The sequence below is a fragment of the Nerophis ophidion genome, linkage group LG17 (genome assembly GCF_033978795.1).
Source record: "Nerophis ophidion isolate RoL-2023_Sa linkage group LG17, RoL_Noph_v1.0, whole genome shotgun sequence".
Classification (NCBI taxonomy): domain Eukaryota; kingdom Metazoa; phylum Chordata; class Actinopteri; order Syngnathiformes; family Syngnathidae; genus Nerophis; species Nerophis ophidion.
Genome location: NC_084627.1, coordinates 24,942,629 through 24,959,523, shown reverse-complemented (window position 1 = coordinate 24,959,523; position 16,895 = coordinate 24,942,629). Strand labels below are relative to the sequence as shown.

At 41.7% G+C, this 16,895-nt stretch overlaps 1 protein-coding gene across 3 annotated transcripts in view; it reads left to right on the top strand.

Moving 5' to 3' along the window:
* kcnt1a (potassium sodium-activated channel subfamily T member 1a) overlaps positions 1-16,895 on the top strand; it is a 72,819-nt gene that overhangs the window by 12,339 nt on the left and 43,585 nt on the right. Inside the window, exon 1 of one of the 3 annotated variants that reach the window (XM_061876675.1) lies at positions 9,118-9,313. The exons of the other annotated variants lie outside the window; for them this stretch is intronic. Within the exon in view, the coding sequence (XP_061732659.1) occupies positions 9,225-9,313 (89 nt within the window). The 5' untranslated portion in view covers positions 9,118-9,224. Of the gene's footprint in view, positions 1-9,117; positions 9,314-16,895 lie in introns of those variants that run through there. 3 annotated transcript variants of the gene reach the window in all.

Here is a 16,895-nt window from a genome sequence, read left to right as displayed (position 1 = left end):
TGGTTAGAGTGTCCGCCCTGAGATCGGTAGGTTGGGAGTTCAAACCCCGGCCAAGTCATACCAAGAACTATAAAAAAAATGGGACCAATTGCCTCCCTGCTTGGCACTCAGCATCAATGGTTGGAATTGGGGGTTAAATCTCCACAAATGATTCCCGGGCGTGGCACCGCTGCTACCCACTGCTCTCCTCCAATCAAGGGGATGGGTCAAATATAGAGGCTAAATTTCACCACACCTAGTGTGTGTGTGACAATCATTGGTACTTTAACTGGTTTGGTGGTAGTATAATAGCAGGTATCTCTGCCATTCAATTTTTCGGGCGTCCCAAATACACAAAGGCAGGTAAGAAAAGTTTGTTTTGTATAGAATGTCCCCATACAGTCGGTCAGTGTATGCCTTTATCCAATTTGCGCACTTTGGAAGGAGCGACCCTTCATGGTGGGCATTCCCTGTCAAATTGTTCCTTTAACTTATTCTCCTATCGATTTAGGTTTGTTGTTCCTATGTGATTCTGAGGCTGTACTAAGTCTAGCGCCCTAGGAAGGTGGAACAATATATTGCATTCAAAGTTTGGATGCAGTATACACCACACACAATAACATTATATAAGAAACTACCAAAAATCAATTAACTCAAGTCTGCTTGCTTCAATTGAGACACCTGGAAACATCCATTGAGATTAGGATAAAAAGAAAAAAAAATTCCACTCTGTATTAACTATCAAAACTCAAAATGCACATCGCTGTCTCGTGAGTCAACCACAGCGGAAGAGGACCTGCGTATATCTGCCGTGTTTGGACATCCTGGTGGTAAACGACCTTGAATGCATGTTGCAATTTCATCTGGATCGTGATCTTTGAACTGTGTGACTATTAATAGAAAATACATATTTAATGTGGCATCTATCAGTTCATGTGATTTTCTTTTTTGATGATTAATATTGAACTGTCACACTACCTGCACACTTACACACAAAACACAAACAGCTGTCTCCGTTATACACGACATGGCTTCACAACCATTTGTACTAAACAGAGCTCCTAACATCAAAAATAACATCAGATTGGTCATAATAACAAGTGAAAGAAAGTTACATCTAACTATTATTCAGATCAAGCCAGGAAGAAGAAGCTGTTTTAGCGTGCATAAACACACTACTCATCACCATGACGATGCACGTTCACATGACAAGCACTGCCTGGATTGCCATCCATCCATCCATCCATTTTCTACCGCTTATTCCCTTTCGGGGTCGCGGGGGGCGCTGGTGCCTATCTCAGCTACAATCGGGCGGAAGGCAGGGTACACCCTGGACAAGTCGCCACCTCATCGCAGGGCCAACACAGATAGACAGACAACATTCACACTCACATTCACACACTAGGGCCAATTTTTTAGTGTTGCCAATTAACCTATCCCCAGGTGCATGTCTTTGGAAGTGGGAGGAAGCCGGAGTACCCGGAGGGAACCCACGCATTCACAGGGAGAACATGCAAACTCCACACAGAAAGATCCCAAGCCTGGATTTGAACCCAGGACTGCAGGAACTTCGTATTGTTAGGCAGACGCACTAACCCCTCTGCCACCGTGAAGCCTGGATTGATAAATGGTAAATGGGTTGTACTTGTATAGAGCTTTTCTACCTTCAAGGTACTCAAAGCGCTTTGACACTACTTCCACATTCACCCATTCACACACACATTCACACACTGATGGAGGGAGCTGCCATGCAAGGCGCTAACCAGCACCCATCAGGAGCAAGGGTGAAGTGTCTTGCTCAGGACACAACGGACGTGACGAGGTTGGTACTAGGTGGGGATTGAACCCGGGACCCTCGGGTTGCACACGGCCACCCTCCCAACTGCGCCACGTGATACTACCTTTGTACATTTCAAATGTTATAAGGTTCATGAAATTCACAATTATTAGAAAAACTACATGTAGCGTGATTATTGTATTCCTGCTCTTGGACGGTTGTACTGAAAAGTAACCTTGTATTTTTTTTAAGTGCAATGAGAATGAAGCTGTTCTATTCTATTAAATTTTTACGCAGCCAAAAAAATATGTTGCAGCAAAGCCAGCCTTATTTGTAAGGTCATTCACGATTTTAGCACTTTTGCCTCAGTGGATGGGACAATACGAATAGGACTGGGGTCACCAACGCGGTGCCCGCGGGCAACAGGTAGCCCGTAAGGTCCAGATGAGTAGCACGCTGGCCTGTTCTAAAAATAGCTCAAATAGCAGCACTTACCAGTGAGCTGCCTCTATTTTTTAAATTGTTTCTATTTACTAGCAAGCTGGTCTCGCTTTGCTCGACATTTTTAATTCTAAGAGAGACAAAACTCAAATAGAATTTGAAAATATCTTAAAGACTTGGTCTTCACTTATTTAAATAAAATCATTTACTTTTTACTTTGCTTCTTATAACTTTCAGAAAGACAATTTTAGAGAAAAAAATTAAACCTCAAAAATGATTTTAGGATTTTTAAACACATATACCTTTTTACCTTTTTAAATTCCTTCCGCTTCTTTCCTGACAATTTAAATCAATGTTCAAGTAAATTTATTTTTTTTATTGTAAAAAATAATAAATACATTTTAAATTAATTCTTAATTTTAGCTTCTGTTTTTTCGACTAAAAATATTTGTGAAATATATCTTCAAACTTATTATAATTAAAATTCTAAACATTTATTCTGGTAAATCTAGAAAATCTTTAGAATCAAATTTAAATCTTATTTCAAAGTCTTTTGAATTGCTTTTAAAAATTTTGTTCAGGAAAATCTAAAAGAAATAAAGATTTGTCTTTGTTAGAAATATAGCTTGGTCCTATTTGTTATATATATTCTAAAAAAAAAATGCAGATTGGATTTTAACCTATTTAAAACATGTCATCAAAATTCTAAAATTAATCTTAATCAGGAAAAATAACTAATGATCCATAAATCACTTTTTCAATTTTTTCAAAAAGATTCGAGTTAGCTAGTTTTTCTCTTCTTTTTTTCGGTTGAATTTTTCATTTTAAAGAGTCGAAATTGAAGATAAACTATGTTTCAAAATGTAATTTTAATTTTGTTCCTGTTTTTTCCTCTTTTAAACCGTTCAATTAAGTGTTTTTTTCATCATTTATTCTCTACAAAAAACCTGTAAAAGAAAAAAAAATGTACGACAGAATGACAGACAGAAATACCCATTTTTATATATATAGATGTATTTATTGACGGTAAATTGAGCAAATTGGCTATTTCTGGCAATTTATTTAAGTGTGTATCAAACTGGTAGCCCTTCGCATTAATCCGTACCCAAGATGTAGCTCTTGCTTTCAAAAAGGTTGGTGACCCCTGGAATAAGAGAAACTCTTGGGGGCAAACGTAAATATTATAGAAAATAGCAATTCATAACGAGAAAACAATTCATCAAATGGTAGCACGTTTATCCTAAAAATAGTACTGTATTTTTCGGACTATAAGTCACAGTTTTTTTCATAATTTGGCCAGGGGTGTGACTTATACTCAGGAGCGACTTATGTGTGAAATTATTAACACATTACCGTAAAATATCAAATAATATTATTTAGCTCATTAAAGTAAGAGACTAGACGTATAAGATTTCATGGGATTTAGCGATTAGGAGTGACAGATTGTTTGGTAAAGGTATAGCATGTTCTATATGTTATAGTTATTTGAATGACTCTTACCATAATATGTTACGTTAACATACCAGGCACCTTCTCAGTTGGTTATTTATGCCTCATATAACGTACACTTATTCAGCCTGTTGTTCACGATACTGTCGATCATAATATTTTATTAGAACGTATCAAAACACGAATTGGTATCTCAGACTTAGCCCTGTCTTGGTTTAACTCTTATCTTACTGATAGGATGCAGTGTGTCTCCCATAACAATGTGACCTCGGACTACATTAAGGTAACGTGTGGAGTTCCCCAGGGTTCGGTCCTTGGCCCTGCACTCTTCAGCATCTACATGCTGCCGCTAGGTGACATCATACGCAAATACGGTGTTAGCTTTCACTGTTATGCTGATGACACCCAACTCTACATGCCCCTAAAGCTGACCAACACGCCGGATTGTAGTCAGCTGGAGGCGTGTCTTAATGAAATTAAACAATGGATGTCCGCTAACTTTTTGCAACTCAACGCCAAAAAAACGGAAATGCTGATTATCGGTCCTGCTAGACACCGAACTTTATTTAATAATACAACTCTAACATTTGACGACCAAACAATTAAACAAGGCGACACGGTAAAGAATCTGGGTATTATCTTCGACCCAACTCTCTCCTTTGAGTCACACATTAAAAGCGTTACTAAAACGGCCTTCTTTCATCTCCGTAATATTGCTAAAATTCGCTCCATTCTGTCCACTAAAGACGCCGAGATCATTATCCATGCGTTTGTTACGTCTCGCCTCGACTACTGTAACGTATTATTTTCGGGTCTCCCCGTGTCTAGCATTAAAAGATTACAGTTGGTACAAAATGCGGCTGCTAGACTTTTGACAAGAACAAGAAAGTTTGATCACATTACGCCTGTACTGGCTCACCTGCACTGGCTTCCTGTGCATTTAAGATGTGACTTTAAGGTTTTACTACTTACGTAGAAAATACTACACGGTCTAGCTCCATCCTATCTTGCCGATTGTATTGTACCATATGTCCCGGCAAGAAATCTGCGTTCAAAGGACTCCGGCTTATTAGTGATTCCCAAAGCCCAAAAAAAGTCTGCGGGCTATAGAGCTTTTTCATTTCGGGCTCCAGTACTCTGGAATGCCCTCCCGGTAACAGTTCGAGATGCCACCTCAGTAGAAGCATTTAAGTCTCACCTTAAAACTCATTTGTATACTCTAGCCTTTAAATAGACTCCCTTTTTAGACCAGTTGATCTGCCGTTTCTTTTCTTTTTCTTCTATGTCCCACTCTCCCTTGTGGAGGGGGTCCGGTCCGATCCGGTGGCCATGTACTGCTTGCCTGTGTATCGGCTGGGGACATCTCTGCGCTGCTGATCCGCCTCCGCTTGTGATGGTTTCCTGCGGGCTCCGCTGTGAACAGGACTCTCGCTGCTGTGTTGGATCCGCTTTGGACTGGACTCTCGCGACTGTGTTGGATCCATTATGGATTGAACTTTCACAGTATCATGTTAGACCCGCTCGACATCCATTGCTTTCCTCCTCTCCAAGGTTCTCATAGTCATCATTGTCACCGACGTCCCACTGGGTGTGAGTTTTCCTTGTCCTGATGTGGGCTTACCGAGGATGTCGTAGTGGTTTGTGCAGCCCTTTGAGACACTAGTGATTTAGGGCTATATAAGTAAACATTGATTGACTATTCTTTTTTTTATTTTGAATTGCCTTTCAAATGTCTATTCTTGGTGTTGGGTTTTAGCAAATAAATTTCCCCCAAAAATGCGACTCATACTCCAGTGCGACTTATATATGTTTTTTTCCTTCGTTATTATGCATTTTCGGCAGGTGCGACTTATACTACGAAAAATGCGGTAAACTATTTTTAAAAACAACTGCCACTCCATCTACCAACATCATGTGTCATTGCAGCAAAAAGGGCCTAGTGAAAAAAAATAACCGCCGGTTAAAGCGCCTCTATGTAACAAGGGCACTCTACTGCTCAGAAAAAACTCAAGTCAAAGATCCTCTTTCAGGTAGAAGCACTCTGTTGTTTTTAGGAGTCTGCTACAGCAACGTTGGTCTCTGCAAAGTCCAGAACTTGCGTCATCAGCTTGAATGTTTAAAAAAGACTGTCACAACATTTATGTCATATTATTTGACTGATAATCATCATTCCTAATTCCTACCTGACTCTTGTGCTGCTATGTGATAGTGTTCTTCGAGGAGACTGATTACAATTTTCACAGATAGTGCATCTTTGCAAATGTCACCATTTACCTACTGGTCACTAAGTACTTTTCTCAAAAAATAGGACCCCTAAAAAGGCAGGATGATCAAGAGAGCATGGAACCAAATCCATAAAAATGATCACGAGCAAAAGGAGAGGCAGCTGGGTGCTGTCTGGTTGACATAGTGCAGGTAAGGCGATGATTGGCCATTGCACAAAGAGCAGGCCATGAGCTAATTGGACAAAGCGCTGTTAAGTTGAATCCATGTATCTGCCCAAGCAATGTGTTTATAAATATCGTCTTATAGCGTATAGGCAGGACGTGCAATCTCTTCATGACTAACCTGATGTGGGTGAAAGCAGTAGTGGACTCTTCCGGTGCCTGGGAAGAGTGCTGAGACATATATGAAATGAGTGAGTATAAGCCTCACTTTTTAGCAATTATTTTAATTATACTGTTGGTATAGTAATGACTCCTGGACATAACTTAGCCTTTATTGTCTAAACCAGTGGTCCCCAAAATCCAGCCCGCGGAAAGTCCCAAGTTAAAAACAAACAAACACATATATATGTATATCAATGTTTATTTATATAGCCCTAAATCACCAGTGTCTTAAAGGGATGCACAAACCACAACACAAATCACAACGACATCCTCGGTAGAGCCCACATAAGGGCAAGGAAAACTCACACCAGTGGGAAGTCGGTGACAGTGACAATGATGACTATGAGAGACCTTAGAAAGGACCCATATGACCCCCCCCCCAGGGATGACCCCCCCCCAGGGGACCGAAAGCAATGAATGTCGAGCGGGTCTAACATGATACTGTGAAAGTTCAATCCATAGCGGATCCAACACAACCGTGAGAGTCCAGACCAAAGTGGATCGAACACAGTAGCGAGAGTCCCGTCCATAGTGGAGCCAACAGGAAACCATCTCAAGCGGAGGCGGATCAGCAGCGCAGAGATGTTCCCAGCCGATATACATGCGAGCGGTCCATCCTGGGTCCCGACTCTGGACAGCCAGTACTTCATCCAAGGCCACCGAACCAGACCACCTACACAAGGGAGAGTAGGACAGAGGAGAAAAAGAAAAGAAACGGCAGATCAACTGGTCTAAAAAGGGGGTCTATTTAAAGGCTAGAGTATACAAATTAGTTTTAAGGTGAGACTTAAATGCTTCTACTGAGGTAGCATCTCGAACTGTTACTGGGTAGGCATTCCAGAGTACTGGAGCCCGAACGAAAAACGCTCTATAGCCCGCAGACTTTTTTTGGGCTTTGGGAATCACTAATAAGCCGGAGTCCTTTGAACGCAGATTTCTTGCCGGGACTTATGGTACAATACAATCAGCAAGATAGGCTGGAGCTAGTTTAGTATTTTATACGTAAGTAGTAAAACCTTAAAGTCACATCTTAAGTGCACAGGAAGCCAGTGCAGGTGAGCCAGTATAGGCGTAATGTGATCAAACTTTCTTGTTCTTGTCAAAAGTCTAGCAGCCGCATGTTGTACCAACTGTAATCTTTTAATGCTAGACATGGGGAGACCCGAAAATAATACGTTACAGTAATCGAGACGAGACGTAAAAAAACGCATGGATAATGATCTCGGCGTCAATATATATATATATATATATATATATATATATATATATATATATATATATATATATATATATATATATATATATATATATGGATGGATATTTATATATATATATATAAATATCCATCCATCCATCCCATCCATTTTCTACCGCTTATTCCCTTTGGGGTAATGGGGTGCGCTGGTGCCTATCTCAGCTACAATCGAGCGGAAGGCGGTGTACACTCTGGACAAGTCGCCATCTCATCGCAGGCCCACATTCACACACTAGGGCCAATTTAGTGTTGCCAATCAACTTATCCCCAGGTGCATGTCTTTGGAAGTGGGAGGAAGCTGGAGTACCTGGAGGGAACCCACGCATTCACGCATGTGTAATAAGTACAACACTTACAGTACAAACACTTTGTAAGACTCAACAAAAGAAAATACTAGCAAATTCAACTGGGTTTGAGTTTTCCTTGCTCTTATGTGGGTTCTTCCGAGGATGTCGTAGTCGTAATGGTTTGTACAGTCCTTTGAGACATTTGTGATTTAGGGCTATATAAATAAACATTGATAGATTGATTGATTGATTAATTGATTGAATTAGAAAGACTATTCCTGGCTAAGGCACCACACCATAGTTTATGCTAACATCAAGGAATTGTAACCACATGCAAAGTTTATACTTTATTATACAGTAGAATACTTGCAAATGCGACAAAGAAATGCAGGGGAAAATAAAAACTGGATATCACAGCTCAGTATAAAATATTATATAAAAATATTTTTTACATTTAACAAAAATACTGAAAATCGGGACCGTTGAGTACCAGTATCGATTCAAATGTGAAAAGTACCCATCCCTATTTTCACCACCATGGTGCTTTATTGTAAGATTGTAGACCTTTACATAACAGGACAGTAATGGCTGTGTAGTCATTTTCAGTGGATAGTAAATTTATAGCTCGGTTGGTAGAGCGGCCGTGCCAACAACTTGAGGGTTGCAGGTTCGATCTTCGCTTCCGCCATCCTAGTCACTGCCGTGGTGTCATTGGGCAAGACACTTTACCTACATGCTCCCAGTGCCAAGCACACTGGTTTAAATGTAAAAATTAGATATTGGGTTTCACTATGTAAAGCGCTTTGAGTCACTAAAGAAAAAGCGCTATATAAATATAATTCTTTTCACACTTCACTATATTGATTGAGGCTTTTATTAGTAGATTGCACAGTACAGTACATATTCCGTACTATTGACCACTAAATAGTAACACCCCGATCACCTTAATCAATTCATGGTATACAGGCTGTGCATTGACTTCTCCAAATTATGCCCAAGTTCTATTTCGGTCCCTTGGGGAAATATACGTTAAGAAAAAATGGTGGCTTTCATGTCAAGGATGTATTCACTTTTGTCAGAAATTCTGGGACATTTGCCTGCAGGACTGCAACAATTGCGATACGGTGTCTGATTATACTCTACCTAAAAATGCACACTTTGCATGCCTGCATGGAGCTGTACTCAGCATCAGCCACTTTTCCTTCTTGTTCAGTCTGTAGCAATGTTGCTGTGGCAACAGCTTGAGAGATGGAGGAGCAAGGAGAGAGAGATTGTATATGTTTCATAAGATATTCCAATAAGCTTTCCTGCTTCTCATGTCCAAGTTCCTTCATCAGAATGCTTGGATGTATTGCTGAATGAGTTGTAAAGAGCATTTTAATGGGCTGAGGAGAGACCGCAACGCATAGCAACAGGTGTTTTCCACCATGGATCCGAGGATCATTATTCCGACCTGGAATAGTCCGACTGTAGGCACTTGGAGTTTGGATCCTTGGGGTAATGATACAGGGCAGAGGTACGGTACAGAGCAACACGAGGGATGATTGATATCGCTTACACCGCGGAATAATATATTAATTTTTAATGCATGTGAACAGTTATGCCTTTGTTGTTTAGCCCATTCACGTGTTGAGGCAAAACAGATTGTGGTTTTCTTGTACATTTTTGTGTGGAATGGCCTGATCTTTTATCAGAAATTATTTAACCTGCTATTAGTTTGAATTTAGAGGCTTTCTCCATAAGAAATGATGGACATTGAATGAATCCAGTGCAGGGTCAAACTGTTTCAAGCTATGTTCTAACATTCCTAACAGTCATACAAACATACGTTTAACAACGCGGTGCCCGTAAGGACCAGATGTTCTAAAATTAGCTCAAATAGCAGCACTTACTAGTGAGCTGCCACTATTTTTTAAATTTTATTTATTTACTAGCAAGCTGGTCTCAATTAGCGCTACATTTTTAATTCTAAGAGAGACAAAACTCAAATAGAATTTGAAAATCCAAGAAAATATTTTAAAGACTTGCTCTTCACTTGTTTAAATAAATTCATTTATTTTTTTACTTTGCTTATTGTAACTTACAATCAATCAGAAAGACAATTTTAGAGAAAAAATTACAACCTTAAAAATGATTTTAGGATTTTTTTTAAACTTTTAAATTTGTTCCTCTTCTTTCCTGACAATTTAAATCAACTTCAAGTAAATTCATTTTTTTTATTGTAAAGAATAATAAATAAATTTTAATTTATTCTTTATTTTAGCTTCTGTTTTTTCGACAAAGAATATTTGTGAATTATTTCTTCAAACTTATTATGATTAAAATTCAAAAAATGTATTCTGGCAAATCTAGAAAATCTTTAGAATCAAATTTAAATCTTATTTCAAAGTCTTTTGAATTTCTTTTAAAATTTTTGCTCTGGAAAATCTAGAAGAAATAGTGATTTGTCTTTGTTAGAAATATAGCTTGGTTCAATTTGTTATATGTTCTAACAAAATGTAGATTGGATTTTAACCTATTTAAAACATATCATCAAAATTCTAAAATTAATCTTCCATCCATTCATCATCTTCCGCTTATCCGAGGTCGGGTCGCGGGGGCAACAGCCTAAGCAGGGAAACCCAGACTTCCCTCTCCCCAGCCACTTCGTCTAGCTCTTCCCGGGGGATCCCGAGGCGTTCCCATGCCAGCCGGGAGACATAGTCTTCCCAACGTGTCCTGGGTCTTCCCCGTGGCCTCCTACCGGTTGGACGTGCCCTAAACACCTCCCTAGGGAGGCGTTCGGGTGGCATCCTGACCAGATGCCCGAACCACCTCATCTGGCTCCTCTCGATGTGAAGGAGCAGCGGCTTTACTTTGAGTTCCTCCCGGATGGCAGAACTTCTCACCCTATCTCTAAGGGAGAGCCCCGCCACACGGCGGAGGAAACTCATTTCGGCCGCTTGTACCCGTGATCTTATCCTTTCGGTCATGACCCAAAGTTCATGACAATAGGTGAGGATGGGAACGTAGATCCACCGGTAAATTGAGAGCTTTGCCTTCCGGCTCAGCTCCTTCTTCACCACAACGGATCGGTACAACGTCCGCATTACTGAAGACGCCGCACCGATCCGCCTGTCGATCTCACGATCCACTCTTCCCTCACTCGTGAACAAGACTCCTCGGTACTTGAACTCCTCCACTTGGGGCAGGGTCTCCTCCCCAACACAGTGATGGCATTCCACCTTTTTCCGGGCGAGAACCATGGACTCGGACTTGGAGGTGCTGATTCTCATTCCGGTCGCTTCACACTCGGCTGCGAACCGATCCAGCGAGAGCTGAAGATCCCGGTCAGATGAAGCCATCAGGACCACATCATCTGCAAAAAGCAGAGACCTAATCCTGCGGTTACCAAACCGGAACCCCTCAACGCCTTGACTGCGCATACAAATTCTGTCCACAAAAGTTATGAACAGAATCGGTGACAAAGGACAGCCTTGGCGGAGTCCAACCCTCACTGCAAATGTGTTCGACTTACTGCCGGCAATGCGGACCAAGCTCTGGCACTGATCGTACAGGGAACGGACCGCCACAATAAGACAGTCCGATACCCCTTACTCTCTGAGCACTCCCCACAGGACTTCCCGAGGGACACGGTCGAATGCCTTCTCCAAGTCCACAAAGCACATGTAGACTGGTTGGGCAAACTCCCATGCACCCTCAAGAACCCTGCCGAGAGTATAGAGCTGGTCCACAGTTCCACGACCAGGACGAAAACCACACTGTTCCTCCTGAATCCGAGGTTCGACTATCCGGCGTAGCCTCCTCTCCAGTACACCTGAATAAACCTTACCGGGAAGGCTGAGGAGTGTGATCCCACGATAGTGGGAACACACCCTCCGGTCCCCCTTCTTAAAGAGAGGAACCACCACCCCGGTCTGCCAATCCAGAGGTACCGCCCCCGATGTCCACGCAATGCTGCAAAGTCTTGTCAACCAAGACAGCCCCACAGCATCCAGAGCCTTAAGGAACTCCGGGCGGATCTCGTCCACCCCTGGGGCCTTGCCACCGAGAAGCTTTTTAACTACCTCAGCGACCTCAGCCCCAGAAATAGGAGAGTCCACCACAGATTCCCCAGGCACTGCTTCCTCATAGGAAGACGTGTTGGTGGGATTGAGGAGGTCTTCGAAGTATTCCGTCCACCTATCCACAATATCCGCAGTTGAGGTCAGCAGAACACCATCCGCACCAAACACGGTGTTGATAGTGCACTGCTTCCCCTTCCTGAGGCGGCGGGCGGTGGTCCAGAATCGCTTCGAAGCCGTCCGGAAGTAGTTTTCCATGGTTTCCCCGAACTCCTCCCATGTCCGAGTTTTTGCCTCCGCGACCGCTGAAGCTGCACACCGCTTGGCCTGTCGGTACCCGTCCACTGCCTCCGGAGTCCTATGAGCCAAAAGGACCCGATAGGACTCCTTCTTCAGCTTGACGGCATCCCTCACCGCTAGTGTCCACCAAGGGGTTTTAGGATTGCCGCCCCGACAGGCACCAACTACTTTGCAGCCACAGCTCCGATCTGCCGCCTCGACAATAGAGGTGCGGAACATGGTCCACTCGGACTCAATGTCCAGCACCTCCCTCGTGACATGTTCAAAGTTCTTCTGGCGGTGGGAATTGAAACTTTGTCTGACAGGAGACTCTGCCAGACGTTCCCAGCAGACCCTCACAATGCGTTTGGGCCTGCCAGGTCTGTCCGGCATCGTCCCCCACCATCGCAGCCAACTCACCACCAGGTGGTGATCGGTAGAAAGCTCCGCCCCTCTCTTCACCCGAGTGTCCAAAACATAAAGCGGCAAATCCGATGACACAACTACAAAGTCGATCATGGAACTGCGGCCTAGGGTGTCCTGGTGCCAAGTGCACATATGGACACCCTTATGTTTGAACATGGTGTTTGTTATGGACAAACTGTGACGAGCACAAAAGTCCAATAACAAAACACCACTGGTTTCACTGTCGTTGCCAACGTGAGCGTTGAAGTCTCCCAGTAGGACAAAGGAATCACCCGGGGGAGCACATTCCAGTACTCCCTCGAGCGCTCCCAAAAAGGGTGGGTATTCTGAACTGCTGCTTGGTGCGTAAGCACAAACAACAGTCAGGACCCGTCCCCCCACCCGAAGGCGGAGGGAGGCTACCCTTTCGTCCACCGGGTTGAACTCCAACGTACAGGCTTTGAGCCGGGGTGAAACAAGAATTGCCACCCCAGCCCGTCGCCTCTCACTGCCGGCAACGCCAGAGTGGAAGAGGGTCCAATCCCTCTCGAAAGAAGTGGTTCCAGAGCCCTTGCTGTGCGTCGAGGTGAGTCCGACTATATCCAGCCAGAATTTCTCGACTTCGCGCACTAGGTCAGGCTCTTTCCCCCCCAGTGACGTGACGTCCACGTCCCAAGAGCTAGCTTCTGTAGCCGAGGATCGGACCGCCAAGTGCCCTGCCTTCGGCTTCCGCCCAGCTCACATTGCACCCGACCTCTATGGCCCCTGCTATGGGTGGTGAGCCCATTGGAGGGGTGACCCACGTTGCCTCTTCGGGCTGTGCCCGGCCGGGCCCCATGGGAACTGCCCCGGCCACCAGGCGCTCGCCATCGTGCCCCACCTCCGGGCCTGGCTCCAGAGGGGGGCCCCGGTGACCCGCGTCCGGGCGAGGGAAATCTGGGTCCATGCTTTTTCTTCTTTATAAAGGTCTTCGAGCTGCTCTTTGTCTGATCCCTCACCTAGAACCTGTTTTCCTTGGGAGACCCTACCAGGGGGCTTTATGCCCCCGGACAACATAGCTCCTTGGATCATTGGGACACGCAAACTCCTCTACCACGATAAGGTTGCAGCTCAGAGAGGAGAAAAATAGGAAAAATTACTAATGATGTTCCAAAAATTCTTTTTTTAATTTTTTCAAAAAGATTCGAATTAGCCTAGTTTTTGTCTACTTTTTTTCGGTTGAATTTTTGATTTAAAAGAGTCGAAATTTAAGATAAACTATGTTTCAAAATTTAATTTTCTTTTTTTTTCTGTTTTATCCTCTTTTAAACCATTCAATTAAGTGTCTTTTTCATCATTTATTCTCTTCCGTAAAAGGAAAAAAAATGTACGACGGAATGACAGAAATACCCATTTATATATACTATATATATATATATATATATATATATATATATATATATAAATATATATATATATATATATATAGATTTATTTATCAAAGATAAATTGAGCAAATTGGCTTTTTCTGGCAATTTATTTAAGTGTGTATCAAACTAGTAGCCCGTCGCATTAATCAGTACCCAAGAAGTAGCTCTTGGTTTTAAAATGGTTGGTGATCTTTGGTTTAACAAATGTAAGGCATGTGTTTTGTCAGATAAAACAAATAACATTAAAGAGGACATAAATATAGCAACGCTAGAATAAAATAACATTATAAAAAAAACACTATGATAAAAGTATAGCTCCCATGTCTGTAGCTGACTGATGGATATTTGGCGGAGCTCTAGTCTTTATTTTATAACGTGTCGCAAAGTCTGGTTTCTACTTTTACAAAGCTTGTATGTCCAAAAGGGCAGTGTAATAAAAAGTGTCTCTTTCATATCTATTGCTGAATGATGATAGAACTCTAGTCTTTATTTTTCAAATCTGTAGAAAAAACAGTTGTTTTTTTTTACAAAACTGTCCTCTATGAAGGTGTTGTCATATACACGGAGAACTCATCTCTGGGTGGTATCAAGTCCATGAACAGGGTCATGAAAATCCGAAACTTTAAAATGTACCGTTTTTTTCCAAAAAAGAAGCAAACAATTAAGGGAAGAGATATATTCTTCTGAAAAATAGGCTCTACGGACATGTTCTAACAATTGTTAGAACAAAAAATTAATATAAAAAAAACCTCCTGTGTGTAATACATGGTTTGTATTATATTTATCACTAAAGTTAAAAAGAAAAAAAGGTTTCCGTTGGAAATATAGTCTAAAAGTAATTCCATTAGTGAAATTATTGAAGCAGCAAATAATGTGATTGGAGGAATACCCGCTGTAAGATATTTGCGTCTTTTTGCATATTAGAGCTGTTCAGAGAGTATGTAATTCCGTGATCGACAGCGGCCAATTAAAGGTCAACACATAACCCGCCTGTGATGGCGCGTGGGTGGATGGGGCACTCTATCGTATAGAAGTGTTCATACCTTGTCTACTTTTGTGGCAGCTGTTTGTGGAGAATATTTTGCATCTCTGAAGGATTCTCTCTGCTCTCTGGTGCACTGGGACCAGAAATAGCAGTTACACTTGACGTCTGGGCAGCCGTCAACCCACGCCCCGTTTTGTTCCCCCACTGAGGACCTTGCAGTCGCAAGCCAAAAACCTGCAATGTAACAATGATTAGGTTCATCTGCAAGATGTGTTGAGAGCTGAAAGCATACATTCTGTCTCTAATAAGGCAATAATAATTTATGATGCTTACTGCAACCCAGAAATGTACAAAGATTTTGATTAATAAATGGTAAATGGGTTGTACTTGTACAGCGCTTTTCTACCCTTTTTTAAGGAGCCCAAAGCGCTTTGACATTATTTCCACATTCGCCCATTCACACACACATTCACACACTGATTATTACTGAGCTTCATTTGGGCCTGAGCACCTAGTGATGGTAAAACAAAGGTCCTATTGAAACTGCTTTTTAATATAATTCTTTGCCTTTCTTTGCACTTTTGGGAGCCTTAATATGCATGACAAAGCACCAAACCTGTGAAAAATTATACATTTTTGGGTCCTAAACAAAAAACCCAAACACTTACTCAACACTACTCACTATATATATATATATATATATATATATATATATATATATATATATATATATATATATATATATATATATATATATATATACACATATTTTGCGGCCTCCACTTTAATATAAAAGTTTAATGTTAGTGCGGCCCGTGAGTTTTATATGAATGGCGCTTGACAGCGCTGTGTTATTTGGGTCCAAAATGGCTCTTTTAACGTTCTGGGTTGCCTACCCCTGCGTTTGTGGAAAAGCGGCAAATGAGTGAAAGCGACAGAGACGTTGCCATGGAGATGAGGCTTTTCTTACGGGCCTGGCTGCAGTCACACCGCGACGCCTGTCTGTCAGTAATAACAGTCCCCGATAACCTGGACTAATTTTTTTCAAGTTTCAAGTTTACAAGTTTATTCACAATACCATATAACATTTACAATAGTGGTGAATATCATCATTTAAAGATCTTGGTACGTGAAAGGGTCCCCCAAATAAGCTAGAAGAAGGTTTTGACAGGGGGTCCAACGGACAATATATACATGGAAAGATCAAATATTGTAGCAAGCACAACAATAAAAAACAAAAACAAAACAACGCTGTATGATAAACACAAGATAATAGTACTAAAGCAAGCATACACATACATACATACATTCATTCAACCATGCAAAACCCAACAGTAGTCTACCCCACATGAGGCATTAAAGATATGTGGTTAGTAGGTAATTTTTCAGTTTCTTTTTGAAGTTGGAGAATGGATACAGCATCTTGAGACTCTCATTAAGCTGGTTCCAAATCTTTGGTCCTCTGCATATGACACTGTGAGCGGTAGAAGCCAGTAAACGATGTTTACCTGTTATCAGATCTAAGTTACGAGTGTTGTGGGCATGCTGGGGATGGTAGATAGGAACCAAACTACAGAGCCAAAGATTTAGCCTGTAAATGACTTAATAGATTAAACAAGCATTTTGATAAATATTGAACTCTGTCAAGTCTTAAGAGATGATATTTATGAAATAGATGTCGAGTGGGGGCATTAAACTTGGACCATGACAGGGCCCGTATAATTTTCTTTTGCATGGATTCTAATTTGTGAAGGTAGGTAGGAAGGTGTTACACCAGATGATATTACAGTAGTTAAGATGTGGTTCAAAGAGAGTTTTGTACAACGTAAGTAGAGCAAAAAGAGGAAGATAATGACGAAGGTGAAAGAACAGGCCAACATATTTGGATAATTTGTTTAACAGATGGCTAATGTGACATTTGAAATTGAGGTATTCGTCAATGATGACCCCCAGGAA